The 19,948-nt window shown below is 43.9% G+C and overlaps 2 protein-coding genes across 2 annotated transcripts; one reads left to right on the top strand and one right to left on the bottom strand.

Annotated features, from left to right (window-relative positions):
• The first annotated feature begins 3,899 nt into the window (after positions 1 to 3,899).
• Positions 3,900 to 5,167, top strand: LOC123071959 (1-aminocyclopropane-1-carboxylate oxidase homolog 1). Its single transcript, XM_044495538.1, has one exon. The coding sequence runs from the start codon at positions 3,961 to 3,963 to the stop codon at positions 5,038 to 5,040; it is 1,080 nt and encodes a 359-aa protein (XP_044351473.1). The 5' UTR covers positions 3,900 to 3,960; the 3' UTR covers positions 5,041 to 5,167.
• Positions 5,168 to 5,995: 828 nt separating this feature from the next.
• On the bottom strand, positions 5,996 to 9,738 carry LOC123071957 (selenium-binding protein 1). Its single transcript, XM_044495537.1, has 8 exons — positions 9,567 to 9,738; positions 9,299 to 9,461; positions 8,155 to 8,350; positions 7,839 to 8,066; positions 7,335 to 7,566; positions 7,137 to 7,244; positions 6,764 to 7,036; positions 5,996 to 6,469 (listed from the first exon to the last, which is right to left on the bottom strand). The coding sequence occupies exons 2-8, from the start codon at positions 9,459 to 9,461 to the stop codon at positions 6,185 to 6,187; spliced, it is 1,485 nt and encodes a 494-aa protein (XP_044351472.1). The 5' UTR covers positions 9,567 to 9,738; the 3' UTR covers positions 5,996 to 6,184.
• Between the last annotated feature and the right edge of the window lie 10,210 nt (positions 9,739 to 19,948).

Below are 19,948 nucleotides of genomic sequence, written 5' to 3'. Positions count from 1 at the left end.
GTCTTTTGCAAGTAAGGAGGTGCTTATAAAAGCAGTGGCCCAGGCCATCCCAGTTTATGTTATGAGTATATTCAAGCTTCCCATGTCGGTATGTGACGAGTTGACAAAGATGATGAGACAATACTGGTGGGGGTGGAAAACAGAAAGAAAAAGATGGCATGGGTTGCTTGGGAGCATATGACTCTCCCTAAATCTCAAGGAGGTATTGGTTTTAGGGATATGCGAGCTTACAATCAGGCTCTATTGGCTAAACAAGCCTGGAGGCTTCTCATCAATCCAGAATCGTTATGTGCCAGACTACTCCGAGCCAAGTATTACCCCAACGGGAACTTGGTAGATACAGTTTTTCCGTCGAACTCCTCGGCGGTGTGGAAGGGCATTGAGCATGGACTAGAAGTGGTGAAAAAAGGAATACTCTGGCGAGTAGGCAATGGCGCTAGCATCATAACGTGGAGGGACCCGTGGATCCCTAGGGCCCCCCATTTACTCCTATCTTGCCAAGAGAAAATTGTCGCCTCAATAGAGTTCAGGATTTCCTTGATGATCATGGCAACTGGAAGTTAAACTTGCTACAACAGTTCTTCTGCCAGGCTGATGTAGAAGCAATACAAAAGATTCGGACTTCTCCGCGCCAACAGGAGGACTTTGTGTCGTGGTCTTAGGAAAGATCGGGCCAGTCTACTGTCAAAAGCCTACCATTTTGCAATGACTTCAATAAGAGATCATCTCAATGTGGGTGCGTCGAGCTCTGCCCCAACAGGAGATCGACCATTGTGGAAGCTTGTCTGGTCCGTGGATGCCCCCCCCCCCCCAAGATGAGACACTTTGCATGGCAGGTCATTTCGGGATCACTTCCAACAAACGCTGAGAAGTTTCATCGACACATCGGTACATCCGCTTGCTGCAATCTCTGTCAGAGGGAGGAGGAGTCCTCGTTCCATGCGTTACTCCTGTGCTCTAATGCTGCCATGCTCTGGGACTCCATGCGGCTAGTCTGGCCACTCCCTCCCAGATCAGATATTCCATGTACGGGCTCGGAGTGGCTGCTCCACCTCCTAGCGGAGTCACACGAGCAAATCAGGAGCAAAATTATTATGGTGCTATGGCGTATATGGTATCTGCGAAATGAACTCGTTCATGGTAAATCTATCCCTCCCCTCGAGGCCTCATGTTCGTTCTTGGCAAGCTACTATAACACCTTCCAACAAATCTTGCTCAGTGTTGAGGAAATTATGAAAGGGAAAGCACCGTTGGTTCATGAACCTACACAAAGGCCCCCATCTGTGACACATGCACTTCGCAAACCGTGGCCTCCTCCACAGGTGCTTCAGGTGGCGTTGTCAGTTGATGGCTCTTACGGCCCTACAGACGGGTCAGCAGGCTCGGGAATGATTCTTAGAGACACGACTGGGGCTGTTGTCTTTGCATCCTACCGCAAATTATTCCACTGCAATGAAGCTCTCGAGGCAGAACTGCAAGCCATGGTGGAAGGGCTGAAGCTGGTGGTAGAGCATTCTCAAGCCACTATCGTAATTCAGTCTGATTGTGCGGTGGCTCTCAAGATGCTTGGGGATGGTTCATTGGACAGGTCGGCTTATGCGCACTTGGTGTCATAGATCAAAAGGTTTTTGAATGATAGGGTAGTTATTCCTGTTAAAATTCTTCGAGAACGGAATAGGGTTGCACATTGTTTAGCTAATTTTGGTAGATGTGGGGATAGCACAGCCTGTTGGTTGGGTCATCCACCCCCATGCATTAGCAAGCTAGTTGCTGAAGATTGTAACTCTATCACTCTGGAATAAAATACCCTATGATTCTTTGCAAAAAGAAAAAAGAAAAACAGAGAAGAAAAATAAACTAACCGACATGAAGCTACTTGGGTCGGACCAGTAGTAGCGACGCTTGCGTGAGGCACAACCGCTCCTTCGTTCGTTCGAGGAGCTAGATTTCGGCTGGAGGAGCTGGAGTCTAGGAGTGTGTGTGTGGCTCTAGACAGTTTTCAAACACGCCCTTATGCTCGTCGAGTAGTCATACGGGATCGTGTTAGGAACATTTAAGATGGAATCCCTCAAAGACCTTTGTAGACTTATAACGTGTTCTTATTGTCAAATGCCGGAAGCTTAATAGTATGTCATCACAGTTTCATGGAAAAGTATCTAGTGATACCAACCATTACATGCTCCCATGATACCAGTTTTTTTAAATCAAATATAGATGTTTCACAAAATTCTAAAAAAAATACGAGTGTTCACTAGACATGTGTCTACCTTCAAATCAAAATTCAAAATACAGATGGAGAAAAAAAAGAAGAGAAATTCAGGTGTGGAAGTGCCATTTTGCTTTTGTCTTCTTTTGACACTATTCATCATGGATTTGTCTTTTTTTTTGCTTCTCAATGTGTATTTTAAGTTTGATCTGAATTTTCTTAGGGGTTTGGACACATGTAATCTCAACATTCCAATTTTTATGGATTTTTTTGAAACGTTCAAATTTGTTTTTTTATTGGTAGCATGGGAGCATGTAAGAGTTGGTATCACCTGATACTTTCCCGTAGTTTCTTACTAGCATTTATTCATTATATGTGATGATAGGTTGTGAATGTTGGTAGCAATAAACTGCGGTATATAAGAGCTTATGCCTCAATTTGTGGCATGGAAACAAAAATAAGTCAATTCAATGATAAATTACAAAAAAAGATTGCAACGCAAAAGGATTACCCCGTCATGCGCTAGCAACTTGGAGGTTAGCGGTGGAGGTTAGCATCCAACTTGACAACTTGCTTGAAATGTTTGTGATGATTCAAGACACTCCAATTTTAAAGAGGTTAGTGATCTTTGTAGAAAACTAGTTGAGACAAAGAAATATACTAGTTTTACTTTAGTATTTATTTTGAAGCTAGCATTGACTTTGCCGGTCGCCACGCCAGCAATTGAGAGAGCATTTTCTGCAGTGAAATAGTCTAGTTTGCACAATAGAATAGTGGATGATTTCATGTATTGTTATCTTGTTACATATATTGAAACCGATGTACTCCAGCCTATTAGCGCCGACGATGCCTACATATCAAAATATGCATGATCCCAAATAGTTGCTACAAAAATATGTTAGTAATAAAGTATGACTTTTTATGTTCGTACTGAGTTTTCTAAAACTTGACATCACAAGGTTTAGATCCTGGCATCACCACTAACACCTCCTCGCATTGCTCCTAGCTATTCTCTTCTGCATGTTCAGTTTTGCACAATGGGCATTCAAAAACAAGGTGCTCCCCACAAACCGTGGGCACGTCGAAAAGAAGAAAACGCCGACGATACATGAGAAGAAGGTTGTGTGTTGGATTGTGGCCAAAAGACACCTTACCAATTTTAGTCATGACCATAAACTTGTTCTTAGTTTGATCATGGTTTTTTAGGGGAGTTTGATGGGGGTTTTTGGCATGCCAATGCTTCTTTGCCCACCTAGTTCATTTTCCTTGCCGGTGCTTGCTAAATCATTTGACTAGTACTCCCTTCGTTCCCAAATATATGTCTTTTTAGAGATTCCAGCAAGTCACTACATACGGAGCAAAATGAGTGAATCTACACTCTAGAATATGTCTACATACATCCGTATGTTGTAGTCCATTTGAAATGTCTAAAAAGACTTATATTTAGGATTGGAGGGAGTAAAATCTTGACCAAAATATTAGCAAGCCAAATGTATTTGGCAAGGCAAGCTTAGGCTAAAATCAAACACAACCGAAGACATTGACGCTTTGAGACGTGTGTTCCACAATCCACAAGAGTTTTGTTTGGTTTTTCAGCAAATCGGGATAGACGTTGACGTATACACTGCCTGTCAGCAATCATGGTATGTACGATCAGTAAAGAGCCACGACTACATCGCTCACTTCCCCCACACACACATACACAAACTGAATTCAAAGGATCGACACACTGCAGAAGCTAGCTCCAACCATCCATGGCCTCCGACCACCGACTCGGCGCGCTCAAGGCGTTCGACGACACCAAGGCCGGCGTCAAGGGCCTCGTCGACGCGGGAGCCACGGTCGTCCCCGCCATCTTCCACCACGCGCCCGAATCCCTCAACGACGCGCCGCATCACCATGACCACCAGTTCGCCGTCCCGGTCATCGACCTTGCCGGCCTCGCGACACCGTCGGAGCGAGCCTCGGTGGTTGGCGCCGTGAAGGCGGCCGCGGAGACGGTGGGCTTCTTCCAGGTGGTGAACCACGGCGTGCCGGAGGCGGCCATGTCGGCGATGCTCGCGGCGCTGCGGAACTTCATCGAGGAGCCGGTGGAGGCCAAGGCGCCGTACTACACCCGTGACTACGGCCAGCGCGTGAGGTACCAGAGCAACTTCGACCTGTTCCACTCGCCGGCGGCCAACTGGCGCGACACCCTGTTCATGGATATGGCACCGGAGCCGCCGGCACCCGAGGAAATCCCACCGGCGTGCAGGGCCATCGCACCAGAGTTTGCCGGGCTGGTGCAGCGGCTGGGGAGCACGCTGCTCGGGCTTCTGTCGGAGGCGCTGGGCCTCCCGCGAGGGCACCTGGAGAAGGACGCCGCGTGCCTAGAGGGGCTGAGCCTCGCCTGCCATTACTACCCGGCGTGCCCGGAGCCGCACCTCACGCTGGGCACCACCAAGCACTCCGATCCCAGCTTCCTCACCGTGCTCCTCCAGGACGCCGTCGGCGGCCTCCAGGTGCTCGTCGACGACGACGGCAAGCAGAACCCGGCGTGGGTGGATGTGCCGGCAGTGGCGGGGGCGCTGGTGGTGAACGTGGGCGACTACCTGCAGCTCCTGTCCAACGACAGGTTCAAGAGCGTGGAGCACCGCGTGGTGGCAAAGAGCGCGGGGCCGAGGGTGTCGGTGGCCTGCTTCTTCCGGGCGGACGGGTCGACGAGGGTGCTGGCGCCGATCGTCGCCGACGGCGCCGCCGCGCGGTACAGGAACACGACGGTGGACGAGATGGGCAGGCACTACAGGGCCAAGGGTCTCGACGGCGTCTCCGCACTCGAACACTTCAGGATCTAATGAATCTATTCTCACCCGAATGCATTTGCTGTGCTTATGGTCGGAATTCATGTTCGGGGTTGAATCATATGCTACTACTACATCTTAGCAACGCAAGAATAAGATGCAATCTTTGCACTCTTCCCAATGGCGATGTTAACTTACAGTTGAGGCTAGGAAAACATATACTACTAGTAACATGAACTGGAAATCACAGGCAGATATCTCCTACAAATTGAAGGGCAACATAACCAAATGGCAAGTTATTCACAATTTCATACGAGAGCTGGGACTGAAACTGATTTCAGGCGAGACAGACCGATGGCTGATGACTTTCTTCAGCATGTACAAACAGATAGAGATACATGATGATCTTGTACACTGAGTTACTGAGTGAGCTAACCATGCGTGGCCAATAATAATCTCATATCACTCTCCTCCGCCTCCGGAGATATGCCTATATCTTCAGGCTTGGCGTACCTCCCACAACATTCTGAACAGAGATTATGAGTTCGTCGTTGAGAAAGACAAAAACAATACATTTGATCAGATAAAATGGAATACTGAGGTGCTGGTGCAAATCAAACCTTGTGACTTTCTGGTCATTCACACTCTCGTCGTGAATCATCAGCGAAGCCGCATCGCCGTTCAAGGGGTCCTGAGGGGTTAGGCCACAGAAGAAGCTGAGGCAAAAACACCTGTAAATATATTTACAAGGTCTGCAGCAGCGAAAATGGGCTGCTTTAGTTGGTGAAAACTCAAATTCAGTCAGAGCAATCAACTGACATATGTAATTTTGGTTACAAGATCATGCATGCTGTTGGTTGCAAGAAAGACTATTTGATTTTGGTGAAATAGCATTATATCTCTGATTAATATAGGGCAATTGCATGCGTTACTTTGCTTCCAGCTCAATCATTCTCGATTAGAAAATTTCAAGCAGAAGATATAACAAGGCCTTCAACAGCATCAGAAATTTCAGAATCAGAGGCAACTCTTATTAGGGCCCAAAGCTCCCATGAAGCCAATGTCAGAGGTTCTATCAGGAACTTATTCCAATTGATACCACATCACATACAACACCGCAGGCGGGGAAGAGACCATTTTAATTACAGTGAGCTCAACACCATGGATCTCCAGCTGCCTGTGTCCTACACCCTTCCTCCTAGATCCATATGTCAGAGGTGCAGTCTCCACCAGGATATCTCATCTCATGGGCCAAGGAGGGACCTTCAGGCTCGGTCCCGAAATCAACAAAGAAGTTGGGGTTGACAGCCAGCCCTCCTTCCTCAGTGTCGACGTCGATCTGCAACATGTGAGATCCCTTCTTGAGAAGGTCAGGGCCGTAGAACTGCTCGTCCCACCGGCTGAAGAGAGAGTTGGTCACATACACCCTCTTGCCATCCAAGCTCAGCTGAATCATCTGCGGCCCACCTCTAAGCCGATGCCCCTGAATACAAGACAGATGTTATGTCAGAGTAATGTTGAGTGACTAGAAATAACTATGTTCCAAATATTGCAGTTTCATTGGATCATTCGGTTTAGTTGAGACAAATATAGCAGCATTGCAAGCCGGATGTGTTCCAGTAGGTACTTGAATCACTCATCAGTTGAACTATATGTAACCAGTATTGACTTGTAAAATCTGGTTATTTTTGTATAAAAGATACACAAGATATCCTGAAGAATGTAACTTATGTAGGAGTACGAAGCAATTAAGATTTAAGAGTACTGTAGAGTTTACCTTGACTTCAGGCACAGCATACTGCTCTTCTTTGTCATCGTCGGTCACATAGACAACATCACTGCCCTTTTGAAGAAGCCCACCTACAAACACTTGTCCAGCCAACACAGGCTTTGCAGGGTCCTCAATGTTGTACTGCCTGATATCCCCATGAAGCCAATTGACCAAGTAGAGATAACGGTCATCGAGAGAGATGACAAAGTCAGTTATCAATCCTGGCATTTCTGGCAGTATCCAGTTGCGCACCTTCAACGGTTTTATGGATATAGCTACCTACAAATACAGGCATATAGAAGTGTCAATAAGATGGAAAATGAACTTCACACTATGTAGAAAAGAAGTAGGCATTATTAGAACGTAGTTGCGGACAAACCTCATGGCTCCATGATCCATCTGCAGTTTTGAAGAATCTCACCATGTTGCTTGTTAAAGCACAGCCAACATAGCCAGTGTCCTTTGATGGATCATGTAAAAACCTCACCTGCAGAGAAGATAAGAAGAGGACTATGGTTATATGATATATGGGTGCATTATTAGACTCCTACTTGATAAGTTGATAGTTGATACACACCTCCAGCGGAAGAAGACCTGTGCTCCCTAGATCCAGTGTCTGCTTGAGCTCACCACCAGGCCAGTCATACACATGCAGGTGCCTTCCATAGAGACCATCCTGGACATGCTGGAGATCAAAACCTGTCCTGAAAGCTGCCGGGGCTCCCCATGAAGAGCTGATCATCGTCTTGTGACGAGGCTGGTACCAGAAATCATAGCCAAACAAGGGGCTGTGACCTGGCTTTTCCCAACTACAAGTAGCAAATAGTTAAATCAGTACAGTTGGAGCCACTAAAAGCTGTCTATTTCGGAAAAATAAGGCATCAATAATAGGAATACTAAAGTTTTTCAAAGCTGAAATATTACTGAAGATTTTGTAAGATGTAAATAAGCATGGGGTGGTTGGATGATTCTGATATGCTGAGATGGTTTCATGATGAAGTGATAATATGCTACAGTATGCATTTTGAAATATGTTATGTTTCCAAGTCATTGGTACCCAAATTGTGGGCAAAAATCTTACCGTCCTTTGACGTTAAATTCTGAATCCAGCAAGAGAAAGCCATTGCCAGCAGCATTTCCCTCCTTGTCTCCCAGACAAGAAATCATTATGTCACCGGTTGCAAGGCAATGGGATGTGTGAGGGAACCCAAGCCCGGTCTTCTCAGCAATGTCCTCAGCCTGGACAACCTTGTGCAGAGCAGGCGCCCTCGGATTCTTCGCAGTGTCGACCACATACAAACGGCCAGACCTGTGAACAGCCACCAAAGCAGCATTACAGACTCAGCTAAAATTCAACCGTTCATCCATTTGATCGCCGTCGCTCCATAAATACTCACAGCAACGAAGGAAGAATCAAGAAGCGCCGGCTCGTGGATGGATCGCCGTGGCAGGAGCTGCAGGCGTTCCAGCCAGAGTGATGCAGCTCGTCGCCGATGTGGGTCGCCTGGAGCCTGTGGATCACCTGGGAGTAGGTCGCTGAATTTGGGTCGACGTCCACCGTGGCCAGGTAATCCGGCTTGTCGATTCCAGTACCTGCAAAATTCAGTACAATCAGGCAATCAGCAAAACTTCACACAATCAGGCAATCAACCTGTACAAAGGCACACCGGCACATCTCTTCTCATGTTCACATGGTTTGTTCTGCCTTCAGAAACTGCCATGAAGAGAGGCCATGTGAAGCTCAGAGACAGACAGGGACTGAACTAGACGGTTCTGAATGATCCACGACACAGCCTACTTGGACTCTTGTGTAACAGCAAATGGCAGTCTCTGCCATGGAGGGCACATGCATGCTGCGTGCATATGTACAGTACATATCAGAATTAAGACTGTCTATATGGCTACCCATTACATTAAGTTCGACGGGCTAAAAATACTCCAGCCCAGTATCTACACCAAAGCACGAAAAATTGCACATCTCTGACGAAAAAAGATGCCATATTGCGGAGTAATTGGAGATCTGAGCCAAGGCTCTTTTTTTCTTAGCGTGGACCAAGGCTTATTATTAGGAAGTTAGAATAGCAAAGCATATGCCAATATTCTTGCTGTCCTCGTTTAGTCATTTTTGACACCCATGTTAGGAATTTAATATGTTTACTCATTTGATTCAAATATTAGGATTTAATCCTGGAAGTCTCGCTTTCTCAATTAGGAGTAATATGGAATCTGAGTATATTAGAAAGAGACTTCCAGGATTAAATTAAGTGGCATGTCCATCTCAGATTCTCAGTCCAGTCCTGGTTAAGTTAAGCCCGTGCAAGCTCCTGTTGCTGCTGCTGTTGTTGTACTACTCTACGTCTCGATACTTAATTATAAAAAATTGTAACTGAATCCTAATTGCTCGCCGAGATCTAGGCGCAAACCGCACTGCGGGTGTCAGCGGTGTGCGCGTGCGTTGGCCGTGCGTATGAGTAGCCTTTTTTCCGGGGTTGGAACTTGGAACTTGGAAGAGGAGGGTCGGGCGGAAGGAAGGATTAGTACCATTGTAGACGCAGGTGACGTAGAGGAGCCCCTCCCGCGGGCCCTTCTCCATGGCCTCCCTGGGCGTGGCGTACCCGGGCCCCTTCGCCGCGCAGCACCTCGCCCCGGCGCCGTTCGCCTTCGCCGCCACCGGCACCGCTGCGTCGACCACCGCTGCGGCCATCTGCGATCTCAGGACGCCCGAAATAATTAACCCTCTGCCGGTAGGAAAACGCGGCCGCCGGAGAGCAGCTGACGGAGGAGAGAGCCGAGCTCAGTGCTGACTCACCGGAGCGTAGGAGGAGGTAGTTGGTTTTTCTTCTGTTGTGCGAGAGGAACAGAGGAGAGAAGAGATACGGTGGTGGTGGGACTGCCCGCCCGGGAGACGGGGGTAATTATAGAGGGGAGGCTAACTTAGGCCGCCACGTGCGCGGAGGGGATGCCGCGAGACGCGCCTCGCGATGCGTGCGGGTGGCTATAGGGGAAAAGGGAGGCGTGGCGAGTGAACCTGGGCCCGGGGCGTGGGCAAGGCGTCGTCGTATCTGGACTATAAGGGCATCTCCAACAGTTGTAAGATAGGTGTTGATAAATTTATCATCTAGGACATAGTGATGATGTGGCATGCATTGAATGTGGAGAGAGAGCAAAGTTGTATGTAGATTAACCAACAACTTTTGCACAAGCTTCAAGGTGAAATAGAAAGAAATCACATTTATTTTCTCATCATCGATTGGATAGTTTACATACAACCCATTGGGATGGTTGTATGATAACTTATTGGTTGATGACATGAACATTTTACGAACAGGACTAACATACAACCTATTGAAGATGCCCTAATGCGGCTGCCTGCGTGGCGGGCGGGATCGATCCGTCCACGAACTGGGGTTGGAGAAAGCTTGGACCCTGGCACGGTGGATGGATGGCGACGCAGCGAGCGGTCCGTGGCGGTGGCTCGGCGCGTCTCCGTCCGCGGCCTCGCGGTCGCAGCCGTGAGCCGTCCGTCTTGGCCTGAGCGCGTACGTAGGCGCGCACGCACGCCACCGGCTCACGCCAAACGGACCGTCCCGTCATCCCGTGTGTGTCTGCGTGTGCAACGGACGCTGCAGCTTTGCATTTTTCGTAGCAGGAAATTGGCACTTTAATTCGTAAAATACTATACTTCCCTAAAAAAAATCGTATTACTACTCATTTTTGGAATGAATTTGTAATATTACCTTCGTCCCAAAAAGTTTTATCTAGATACATATGTATCTAACACTGAAACATGTCTAGTCACATCCGTATCTAGATAAATCAAAGTCAAGCTTTTTGAGACGAATGAAGTGCTTGTGCTCTATAATTTTAGTTTGTGCTCCCTCCGTCCCAAGTTATATTTGTATTTAAATAAATCAAAGATAACGGATGTAACGGAGTATATCTCTATGCATGCATGGTCGGCCATTTCACATTTTCTAAAATGTGCATCCAATGACATTTTGCTTATACAAAAATATGAGATGGTCTTGTATCTGCCCGGACAACCTGGACTCCTGGAGGGTCCGGTTGAAGATGGTTTTACAGCAACAGAGCTCTTCGTGCCATGCGTTTTAGCAACCCCGAGCTTTGCGGCTAGTCCACGAACGCCACGCTCGGCTCTACCAACCGAGGGATGGCTAAGCTGGCCAGCGGCTCGATCGTTACGTGCTCTGCTCTACCACTTCTGATCTCTTGTGGCACTTTGCGATTTTGCCTCTGAGTCACCGATGCATATCCCAGGCCTCAATGCATATCCCAGGGCGTGGCCTGATAAGGATGCATGCCCTAAAACACGTCAGCCAATAACACACGACGGAAAACTCCAAACTCACACGATCAAGCAACCAGCAAGCGCCCAAATCTGGTGCTATCAGTTTTAAGCTATCTGTCCGGATGGCACGGATCTGCTAGGCTGCTAGCTAGTTGCCCATGAACAAGGACTTTACGTGCTGCCAGCTTCCACGTCCATCACGAGGCGAGTATAATAGCCCTGCATGCATGGTTATCTTGATCTCTGACACGGGTGGGGGTTTGTGGTGGCGAGGGCTGCTCTGGCCGGTTCTCAGAATCGTCCCTTTCCTCAGCTTCTCCCAGAATCGTCACTTTATAAAAAAAATTATAATCCTATCTAGTTAACGTCTAATTAGATAGGCGTGCGGCCGGTGCAGATAGATTATCGATGCATTATCTCCCCTCACACGGTCAGCTGGCGGTCTGGCTGGCATGATTCCATTGGGTAAAGAGAACACAATGATCAGGCTCGGAGAGCTGAGCCAGATTTGTGTAGAGAAGAGCATGATTAGTGAGGACAGGAGCCATCTGAGAGGAGTAATAATTAATCAGTTGATACATGGATGGGTGAAGCGCAACAGTTAACCGAGTGAAGATTGCTGTGCTAGCTGCAGAATCACAGAAAATCTAGTTGATTGACATCTCATCTGACTGTATATACTAGTCACTGTGTGTAGCATACGGTAGATTATTTTACATGTCTGCGTACGCTTTTTTTTAAAGAGCATACGCTGACTCCAACGCCGATCCTCAGCGCGCATCTGTATTGATCCGCTTACCGGCCCGCAGTAAACTGAAGATAAAGTGGGGGGCTTTGCCGATGTCCGGTTCGTTGTCACATCCGTGTCTGACTGCCCTGGCCATCACAAACCCCCACCCGCCTCTCCGGTGCTTTCCATCGAACACCCGTGTCATTTATCGCGCCGCATTCATGCCGGGCCAGGGCATGTAGCGACCGACATTAATGCCCGCGATTTGACTGGACGGGAGGGCGACGCTGACGGACGTAACCTCTCGAGCGTCGCCGCTTCAATGCAAACGCCGCGTCCCAAGAAACTAAATCCAGCCGCTATGGTGCATTGAAGCGGGTTGGACGCCCCTTCGCCTGACCTGGCCGCGGCTATTTAAGTCGCGCGCCAGTGACGTACAGAACCACACTCCCTCTCCCCGAGCACTGTCCCCCTCCTGGTCATCGTCCCGAGCCCTTCCTCCTTGATACATCTCCAACGTATCTATAATTTTTGATTGTTCCATGCTGTTATATTATCTGTTTTGGATGTTTAATGGGCTTTAATATGCTCTTTTATATTTTTTTGGGACTAACTTATTAACCGAGGGCCCAGTGCCAGTTTCTGTTTTTTTGCCTATTTTAGAATTTTGTAGAAAAAGAATACCAAATGGAGTCCAAACGGAATGAAACCTTCGCGATGATCTTTGTTGGACCGAAAGCAAACCAGAAGACTTGGAGTTGAAGTCAGAGACGCAACGAGGCGTCCACGAGGCAGGAGGGTGCGCCTAGGGGGTAGGCGCGCCCCCACCCTCGTGGGCCACTCGTAGCTCCACGGACCTAGTTCTTTCGCCTATATATACCCTTATACCCTAAAAACATCAGAGGGAGCCACGAAACCACTTTTCCACCGCCGCAACCTTCTATACCATGAGATCCCATCTTGGGGCCTTTTTCGGCGATCTGCCGGAGGGGGAATCGATCACGGAGGGCTTCTACATCAACACCATTGCCTCTCCGATGAAGCGTGAGTAGTTTACCACAGACCTTCGGGTCCATAGTTATTAGCTAGATGACTTCTTCTCTTTCTTTGATTCTCAATACAAAGTTCTCCTCGATGTTCTTGGAGATCTATTCGATGTAATATTCTTTTGCGATGTGTTTGCCAAGATCTGATAAATTGTGGATTTATGAACAAGATTATCTATGAATATTATTTGGTTCTTCTCTGAATTCTTATATGCATGATTTGATATCTTAGCAAGCCTCTTCGAATTATCGGTTTAGTTTGGCCTACTAAATTGATCTTTCTTGCAATGGGAGAAGTGCTTAGCTTTGGGTTCAATCTAGCGGTGTCCTTTCCCGTTGACAGTAGGGGCAGCAAGGCACGTATTGTATTGTTGTCATCGAGGATAAAAAGATGGGGTTTATATCATATTGCTTGAGTTTATCCCTCTATATAATGTCATCTTGCTTAATGTGTTACTCCGTTCTTATGAACTTAATACTCTAGATGCATGCTGGATAGCGGTCGATGTGTGGAGTAATAGTAGTAGATGCAGAATCGTTTTGGTCTACTTGACACGGCCGTGATGCCTATGTTCATGGTCATCGCCTTAGATGTCATCATAATTATGCGCTTTTCTATCAATTGCTCGGCAGTAATTTGTTCACCCACCGTAATACATGATATCTCGAGAGAAGCCACTAGTGAAACCTATGGCCGCCGGGTCTCTTTTCCATTATATTGCATCTCTTTTCCATATTGTTGAATCTCGTTTACTATTTTGCAATCTTTACTTTCCAATCTATATATAAAAAATACCAAAAATATTTACTTTATTATCTTTATAAGATCTCACTTTTGCGAGTGACTGTGAAGGGATTGACAACCTCTTTATCGCGTTGGTTGCAAGTTCTTAATTGTTTGTGCAGGTATTCGGTGACTTGCGCGTCGTCTCCTACTGATTGATACCTTGGTTCTCAAAACTGAGAGAAATACTTACACTACTTTGCTGCATCACCCTTTCCTCTTCAAGGGAAAACCAACGCAAAGCTCAAGAGGTAGCAAGAAGAATTTTTGGCGTCATTGCCGGGGAGATCTACGCCAAGTCAAGCTATACCAAGTACCCATCATAAACTCTTCTCCCTTGCATTACATTATTTGGCATTCGCCTCTTGTTTTCCTCTCCCTACTTCTAAAACGATTTTTGAAAACCTTTGCCTTTTCTTCGCCCCTCTTCCGTTCGTCTCTTTTCGCTTGCTTCTTGTGTGCTTGTGTGTTGGATTGATTGCTGTCACGATGGCTCAAGATAATACTAAATTTTGTGACTTTTCCAATACCAACAACAATGATTTTATTAGCACTCCAATTGCTCGTACTACCGATGCTGAATCTTATAAAATTAATACCGCTTTCTTGAACCTTGTTATGAAAGATCAATTTTCTGGCCTTCCTAGTGAAGATGCTGCAACCCATTTAAACAACTTCGTTAATTTGTGTGATATGCAAAAGAAGAAAGATGTGGATAATGATATTGTTAAATTGAAGCTATTTCTGTTTTCGCTTAGAGATCATGCTAAAACTTGATTCTCTTCTTTGCCTAAAAATAGTATTGACTCATGGAATAAGTGCAAAGATGCTTTTATCTCTAAATATTTTCCTCCCACTAAGAACATCTCCCTTAGGAATGATATTATGAATTTTAAGCAACTTGATCATGAGCATGTTGCACAAGCTTGGGAGAGGATAAAATTAATGATACTTAATTACCCTACACATGGTTTGAATTTGTGGATGATTATACAAAAAAATTATGCCGGATTGAATTTTGCTTCTAGAAATCTTTTAGATTCGTCCGCGGGAGACACTTTTATGGAAATCACTTTAGGAGAAGCCACTAAACTCCTAGATAATATTATGGTTAATTATTCTCAATGGCGCACCGAAAGATCCACTAGTAAAAAAGTTCATGCGATTGAAGAAATTAATGTTTTGAGTGGAAAGATGGATGAACTTATGAAATTGTTTGCTAATAAAAGTGTTTCTTCTGATCCTAATGATATGCCTGTGTCCACTTTGATTGAGAATAATAATGAATCTATGGATGTGAATTTTTTGTTGGTAGGAATTTTTTTGGTAACAACGCGTGTAGAGGCAATTTTAATCCTAGGCCGTTTCCTAGTAATTCCTCTAATAATGATGGTAGTTCCTACAACAACTCTTATGGAAATTTTAATAGGATGCCCTTTGATTTTGAGAATAGTGTTAAAGAATTTATGATTTCGCAAAAGAATTTCAATGCTTTGATTGAAGAAAAATCGCTTAAGATTGATGAATTGGCTAGGAACATGGATAGAATTTCTCTTGATGTTGATTCTTTGAAACTTAGATCTATTCCACCTAAGCATGATATCAATGAGTCTCTCAAAGCCATGAGAATTTCCATTGATGAGTGCAAAGAAAGAACCACTAGGATGCGTGCTAAATAAGATTGGTTTGTGAAAGCGTGTTCTTCTAGTTTTCATGGTAATAATGATGAAGATCTAAAAGTGATTGATGTGACTCCTATTAAATCTTTGTTTTCCAATATGAATGTTGATAAAGATGGGACTGGAGATGAGTCAACTTTAGTTAAAAGGTGTCCCAATGATTCGGAGTTTTTAGATCTAGATGCAAAAATTGATAAAAGTGGTATCGAAAAGGTCAAACTTTAAATAGCAATGAACCCACTATTTTGGATTTCAAGGGATTTAATTATGATAATTTTTCTTTAATAGATTGTATATTTCCTTGTTGCAATCTGTGTTAAATTCTCCTCATGTTTATAATCAAAATAAAGCTTTTACTAAACATATCGTTGATGCTTTGATGCAATCTTATGAAGAAAAGCTTGAACTAGAAGTTTCTATCCCCAGAAAACTTATGATGAGTGGGAACCTAATATTAAAATTAAGATTAAAGATTATGAATGTTATGCTTTTGTGTGATTTGGGTGCTAGTGTTTCCACGATTCCAAAAACTTTATGTGATGTGCTAGGTTTCCGTGAATTTGATGATTGTTCTTTAAATTTGCAGCTTGCGGATTCCACCATTAAGAAACTTATGGAAAGGATTAATGATGTTCTTATTGCTGCAAATAGGAATTATGTGCCCGTAGATTTCATTGTTCTTGATATAGATTGCAATCCTACATGTCCCATTATTCTTGGTAGACCTTTCCTTAGAACGATTGGTGCAATTATTGGTATGAAAGAAGGAAATATTAGATTTAAATTTCCGTTAAGGGAAGGAATGGAACACTTTCCTAGGAAGAAAATTAAATTTCCTTATGAATCTATTATGAGAGCCACTTATGGATTGCATACCAAAGATGCAATACTTAGATATATTCTTGTTTTTACGCCTAGCTAGGGGCGTTAAACGATAGCGCTTGTTGGGAGGCAACCCAATTTTATTTTTGTTCTTTGATTTTTGATCCTGTTTAGTAATAAATGTTTATGTTTATATGTGGTTTTATGTTTTAATTAGTGTTTGTGCCAAGTAGAATCTTTGGGAAGACTTGGGTGAAGTCTTTGCGATCTTGCTGTAAAAAACAGAAACTTTTGCGCTCACAAGAATAGCTGTCATTTTTTACAAAAGAGTGATTTTATGTTGATTCTTTTTTCATATGATTAATAGAAAAATTCCTCACATCTAAAAATTTATTTCAGAATTTTTGCAGTTACATAAGTATTCAAAAGTTACAGATTTCTACAGACTATTCTGTTTTTGACAGAATCTGTTTTTCGTGTGTTGTTTGCTTATTTTGATGAAACTATGAGTAGTATCGGGGGGTATGAACCATAGATTAGTTGGAATACAGTAGTTTTAACACCAATATAAATAAAGAATGAGTTCATTACAGTACCTTAAAATGGTGATTTATTTTCTTATACTAACGGAGCTCACGAGATTTTCTGTTGAAGTTTTGTGTTGTGAAGTTTTCAAGTTTTGGGTAAAGATTTTATGGATTTTGGAATAAGGAGTGGCAAGAGCCTAAGCTTGGGGATGCCCAAGGCACCCCAAGGTAAAATTCAAGGACAACCAAAAGCCTAAGCTTGGGGATGCCCCGGAAGGCATCCCCTCTTTCGTATTCGTCTATCGGTAACTTTACTTGAGGCTATATTTTTATTCACCACATGATATGTGTTTTGCTTGGAGCATCTTGTATGATTTGAGTCTTTGCTTTCTAGTTTACTACAATCATACTTGCTGTACACACCTTTTGGGAGAGACACGCATGAATCGGAATTTATTAGAATACTCTATGTGCTTCACTTATATCTTTTGAGCTAGGCAATATTGCTCTAGTGCTTCACTATTATCTTTTTAGAGCACGACAGTGGTTTTATTTTATAGAAATTGTTGATCTCTCATGCTTCACTTATATTATTTTGAGAGTCTTCTAGAACAGCATGGTAATTTGCTTTGGTTATAAAATTAGTCCTAATATAATGGGCATCCAAGATGGGTATAAAATTAGTCCTAATTTTCATATAAAGTGCATTGAATACTATGAGAAGTTTGATACTTTATGATTGTTTTGAGGTATGAAGATGGTGATATTAGAGACATGCTAGTGGAGTAATTGTGAATTTGAGAGATACTTGTGTTAAAGTTTGTGATTCCTGTAGCATGCACGTATGGTGAACCGTTATGTGATGAAGTTGGAGCATGATTTATTTATTGATTGTCTTCCTTATGTGTGGAGGTCGGGATCGCACGATGGTTAACTCCTACCAACCCTTCCCTTAGGAGCATGCGTGTAGTACTTTGTTTTGATAACTAATAGATTTTTGCAATAAGTATGTGAGTTCTTCATGACTAATGTTGAGTCCATGGATTATACGCACTCTCACCCTTCCATCATTGCTAGCCTCTCTCTAGTACCGCGCAAATTTCGCCGGTACCATATACCTTACTCAAAACAGCCACCATACCTACCTATTATGGCATTTTCATAGCCATTCCGAGATATATTACCATGCAACTTTCCACCGTTCCGTTTATTATGACACGCTCCATCATTGTCATATTGCCTTGTATGATCATGTAGTTGACATCGTATTTGTGGCAAAGCCACCGTTCATAATTTTTCATACATGTCTCTCTTGACTCATTGCACATCCCGGTACACCGCCGGAGGCATTCACATAGAGTCATATTTTGTTCTAAGTATCGAGTTATAATTCTTGAGTTGTAAGTAAATAAAAGTCTGATGATTTTCATTATTAGAGCATTGTCCCATGTGAAGAAAGGATGATGGAGACTATGATTCCCCCACAAGTCGGGATGAGACTCCAGACTAAATAAAAAAAGGAGAAAAAAAGAGGCCATAAAAAGGCCAAATAAAAAAAATGATGATGAGAGAAAAAGAGAGAAGGGGTAATGCTACTATCCTTTTTCCACACTTGTGCTTCAAAGTAGCACCATGATCTTCATGATAGAGAGTCGCCTATGTTGTCACTTTCATATACTAGTGGGAATTTTTCATTATAGAACTAGGATTGTATATTCCAATGATGGGCTTCCTCAAAATGCCCTAGGTCTTCGTGAGCAAGAAAGTTGGATGCACGCCCACTTAGTTTCTTTTTGAGCTTTCATACACTTATAGCTCTGGTGCATCCGTTGCATGGAAATCCCTACTCACTCACATTGATATCTATTGATGGGCATCTCCATAGCCCGTTCATACGCCTAGTTGATGTGAGACTATATTCTCCTTTTTGTCTTCTCCACAACCACCATTCTATTCCACCTATAGTGCTATGTCCATGGCTCACGCTCATGTATTGCGTGAAGATTGAAAAAGTTTGAAAATATTAAAGTATGAAACAATTGCTTGACTGAATGATTTAAATATTTTGTGTGATGAAGATAGAGCATAGCCAGACTATATGATTTTGTAGGGATAGCTTTCTTTGGCTATATTATTTTGAGAAGACATGATTGCTTTGTTAGTATGCTTGAAGTATTATTATTTTTATGTCAATATTAAACTTTTGTCTTGAATCTTTCGGATCTGAACATTCATGCCACAATAAATAAAATTACATTGATAAATATGTTAGGTAGCATTCCACATCAAAAAAACATGTTTTTATCATTTACCTACTCGAGGACGAGCAGGAATTAAGCTTGGGGATGCTTGATACGTCTCCAACATATCTATAATTTTTTATTGTTCCATGCTATTATATTATCTATTTTGGATGTTTAATGGGCTTTAATATGCTCTTTTATATTATTTTTGGGACTAACCTATTAACCGAGGGCCTAGTGCTAGTTTCTGTTTTTTTTTTGCCTATTTTAGAGTTTTGCAGAAAAGAAATACCAAACTGAGTCCAAATGGAATGAAACCTTTGCGATGATCTTTATTGGAGCAAAAATAAACCAGAAGACTTGGAGTTGAAGTCAGAGACGCAACGAGGCGTCCACGAGGCAGGAGGGCGCGCCCAGGGGGTAGGCGCGCCCCCACCCTCGTGGGTCCCTCATAGCTCCACTGACCTAGTTCTTTCACCTATATATACTCTTATACCCTAAAAACATCAGAGGGAGCCACGAAACCACTTTTCCACCGCCGCAACCTTCTGTACCCGTGAGATCCCATCTTGGGGCCTTTTCCGGCGATCTGCCGGAGGGGGAATCGATCATGGAGGGCTTCTACATCAACACCATTGCCTCTCCGATGAAGCGTGAGTAGTTTACCATAGACCTTCGGGTCCATAGTTATTAGCTAGATGGATTCTTCTCTCTCTTTGATTCTCAATACAAAGTTCTCCTCGATGTTCTTGGAGATCTATTCGATGTAATATTCTTTTGCGGTGTGTTTGCCGAGATCCGATGAATTGTGGATTTACGAACAAGATTATCTATGAATATTATTTGGTTCTTCTTTGAATTCTTATATGCATGATTTGATATCTTTGCAAGTTTCTTCGAATAATTGGTTTAGTTTGGCCTACTAAGATTGATCTTTCTTGCAATGGGAGAAGTGCTTAGCTTTGGGTTTAATCGTGTGGTGTCCTTTCCCAGTGACAGTAGGGGAAGCAAGGCACATATTGTATTGTTGGCATCGAGGATAAAAAGATGG

Source organism: Triticum aestivum, chromosome 3B, assembly GCF_018294505.1.
Source record: "Triticum aestivum cultivar Chinese Spring chromosome 3B, IWGSC CS RefSeq v2.1, whole genome shotgun sequence".
Classification (NCBI taxonomy): Eukaryota; Viridiplantae; Streptophyta; class Magnoliopsida; order Poales; family Poaceae; genus Triticum; species Triticum aestivum.
The sequence above is the reverse complement of the archived record's forward strand: the minus strand, read 5'-3'. Positions and strand labels throughout refer to the sequence as shown.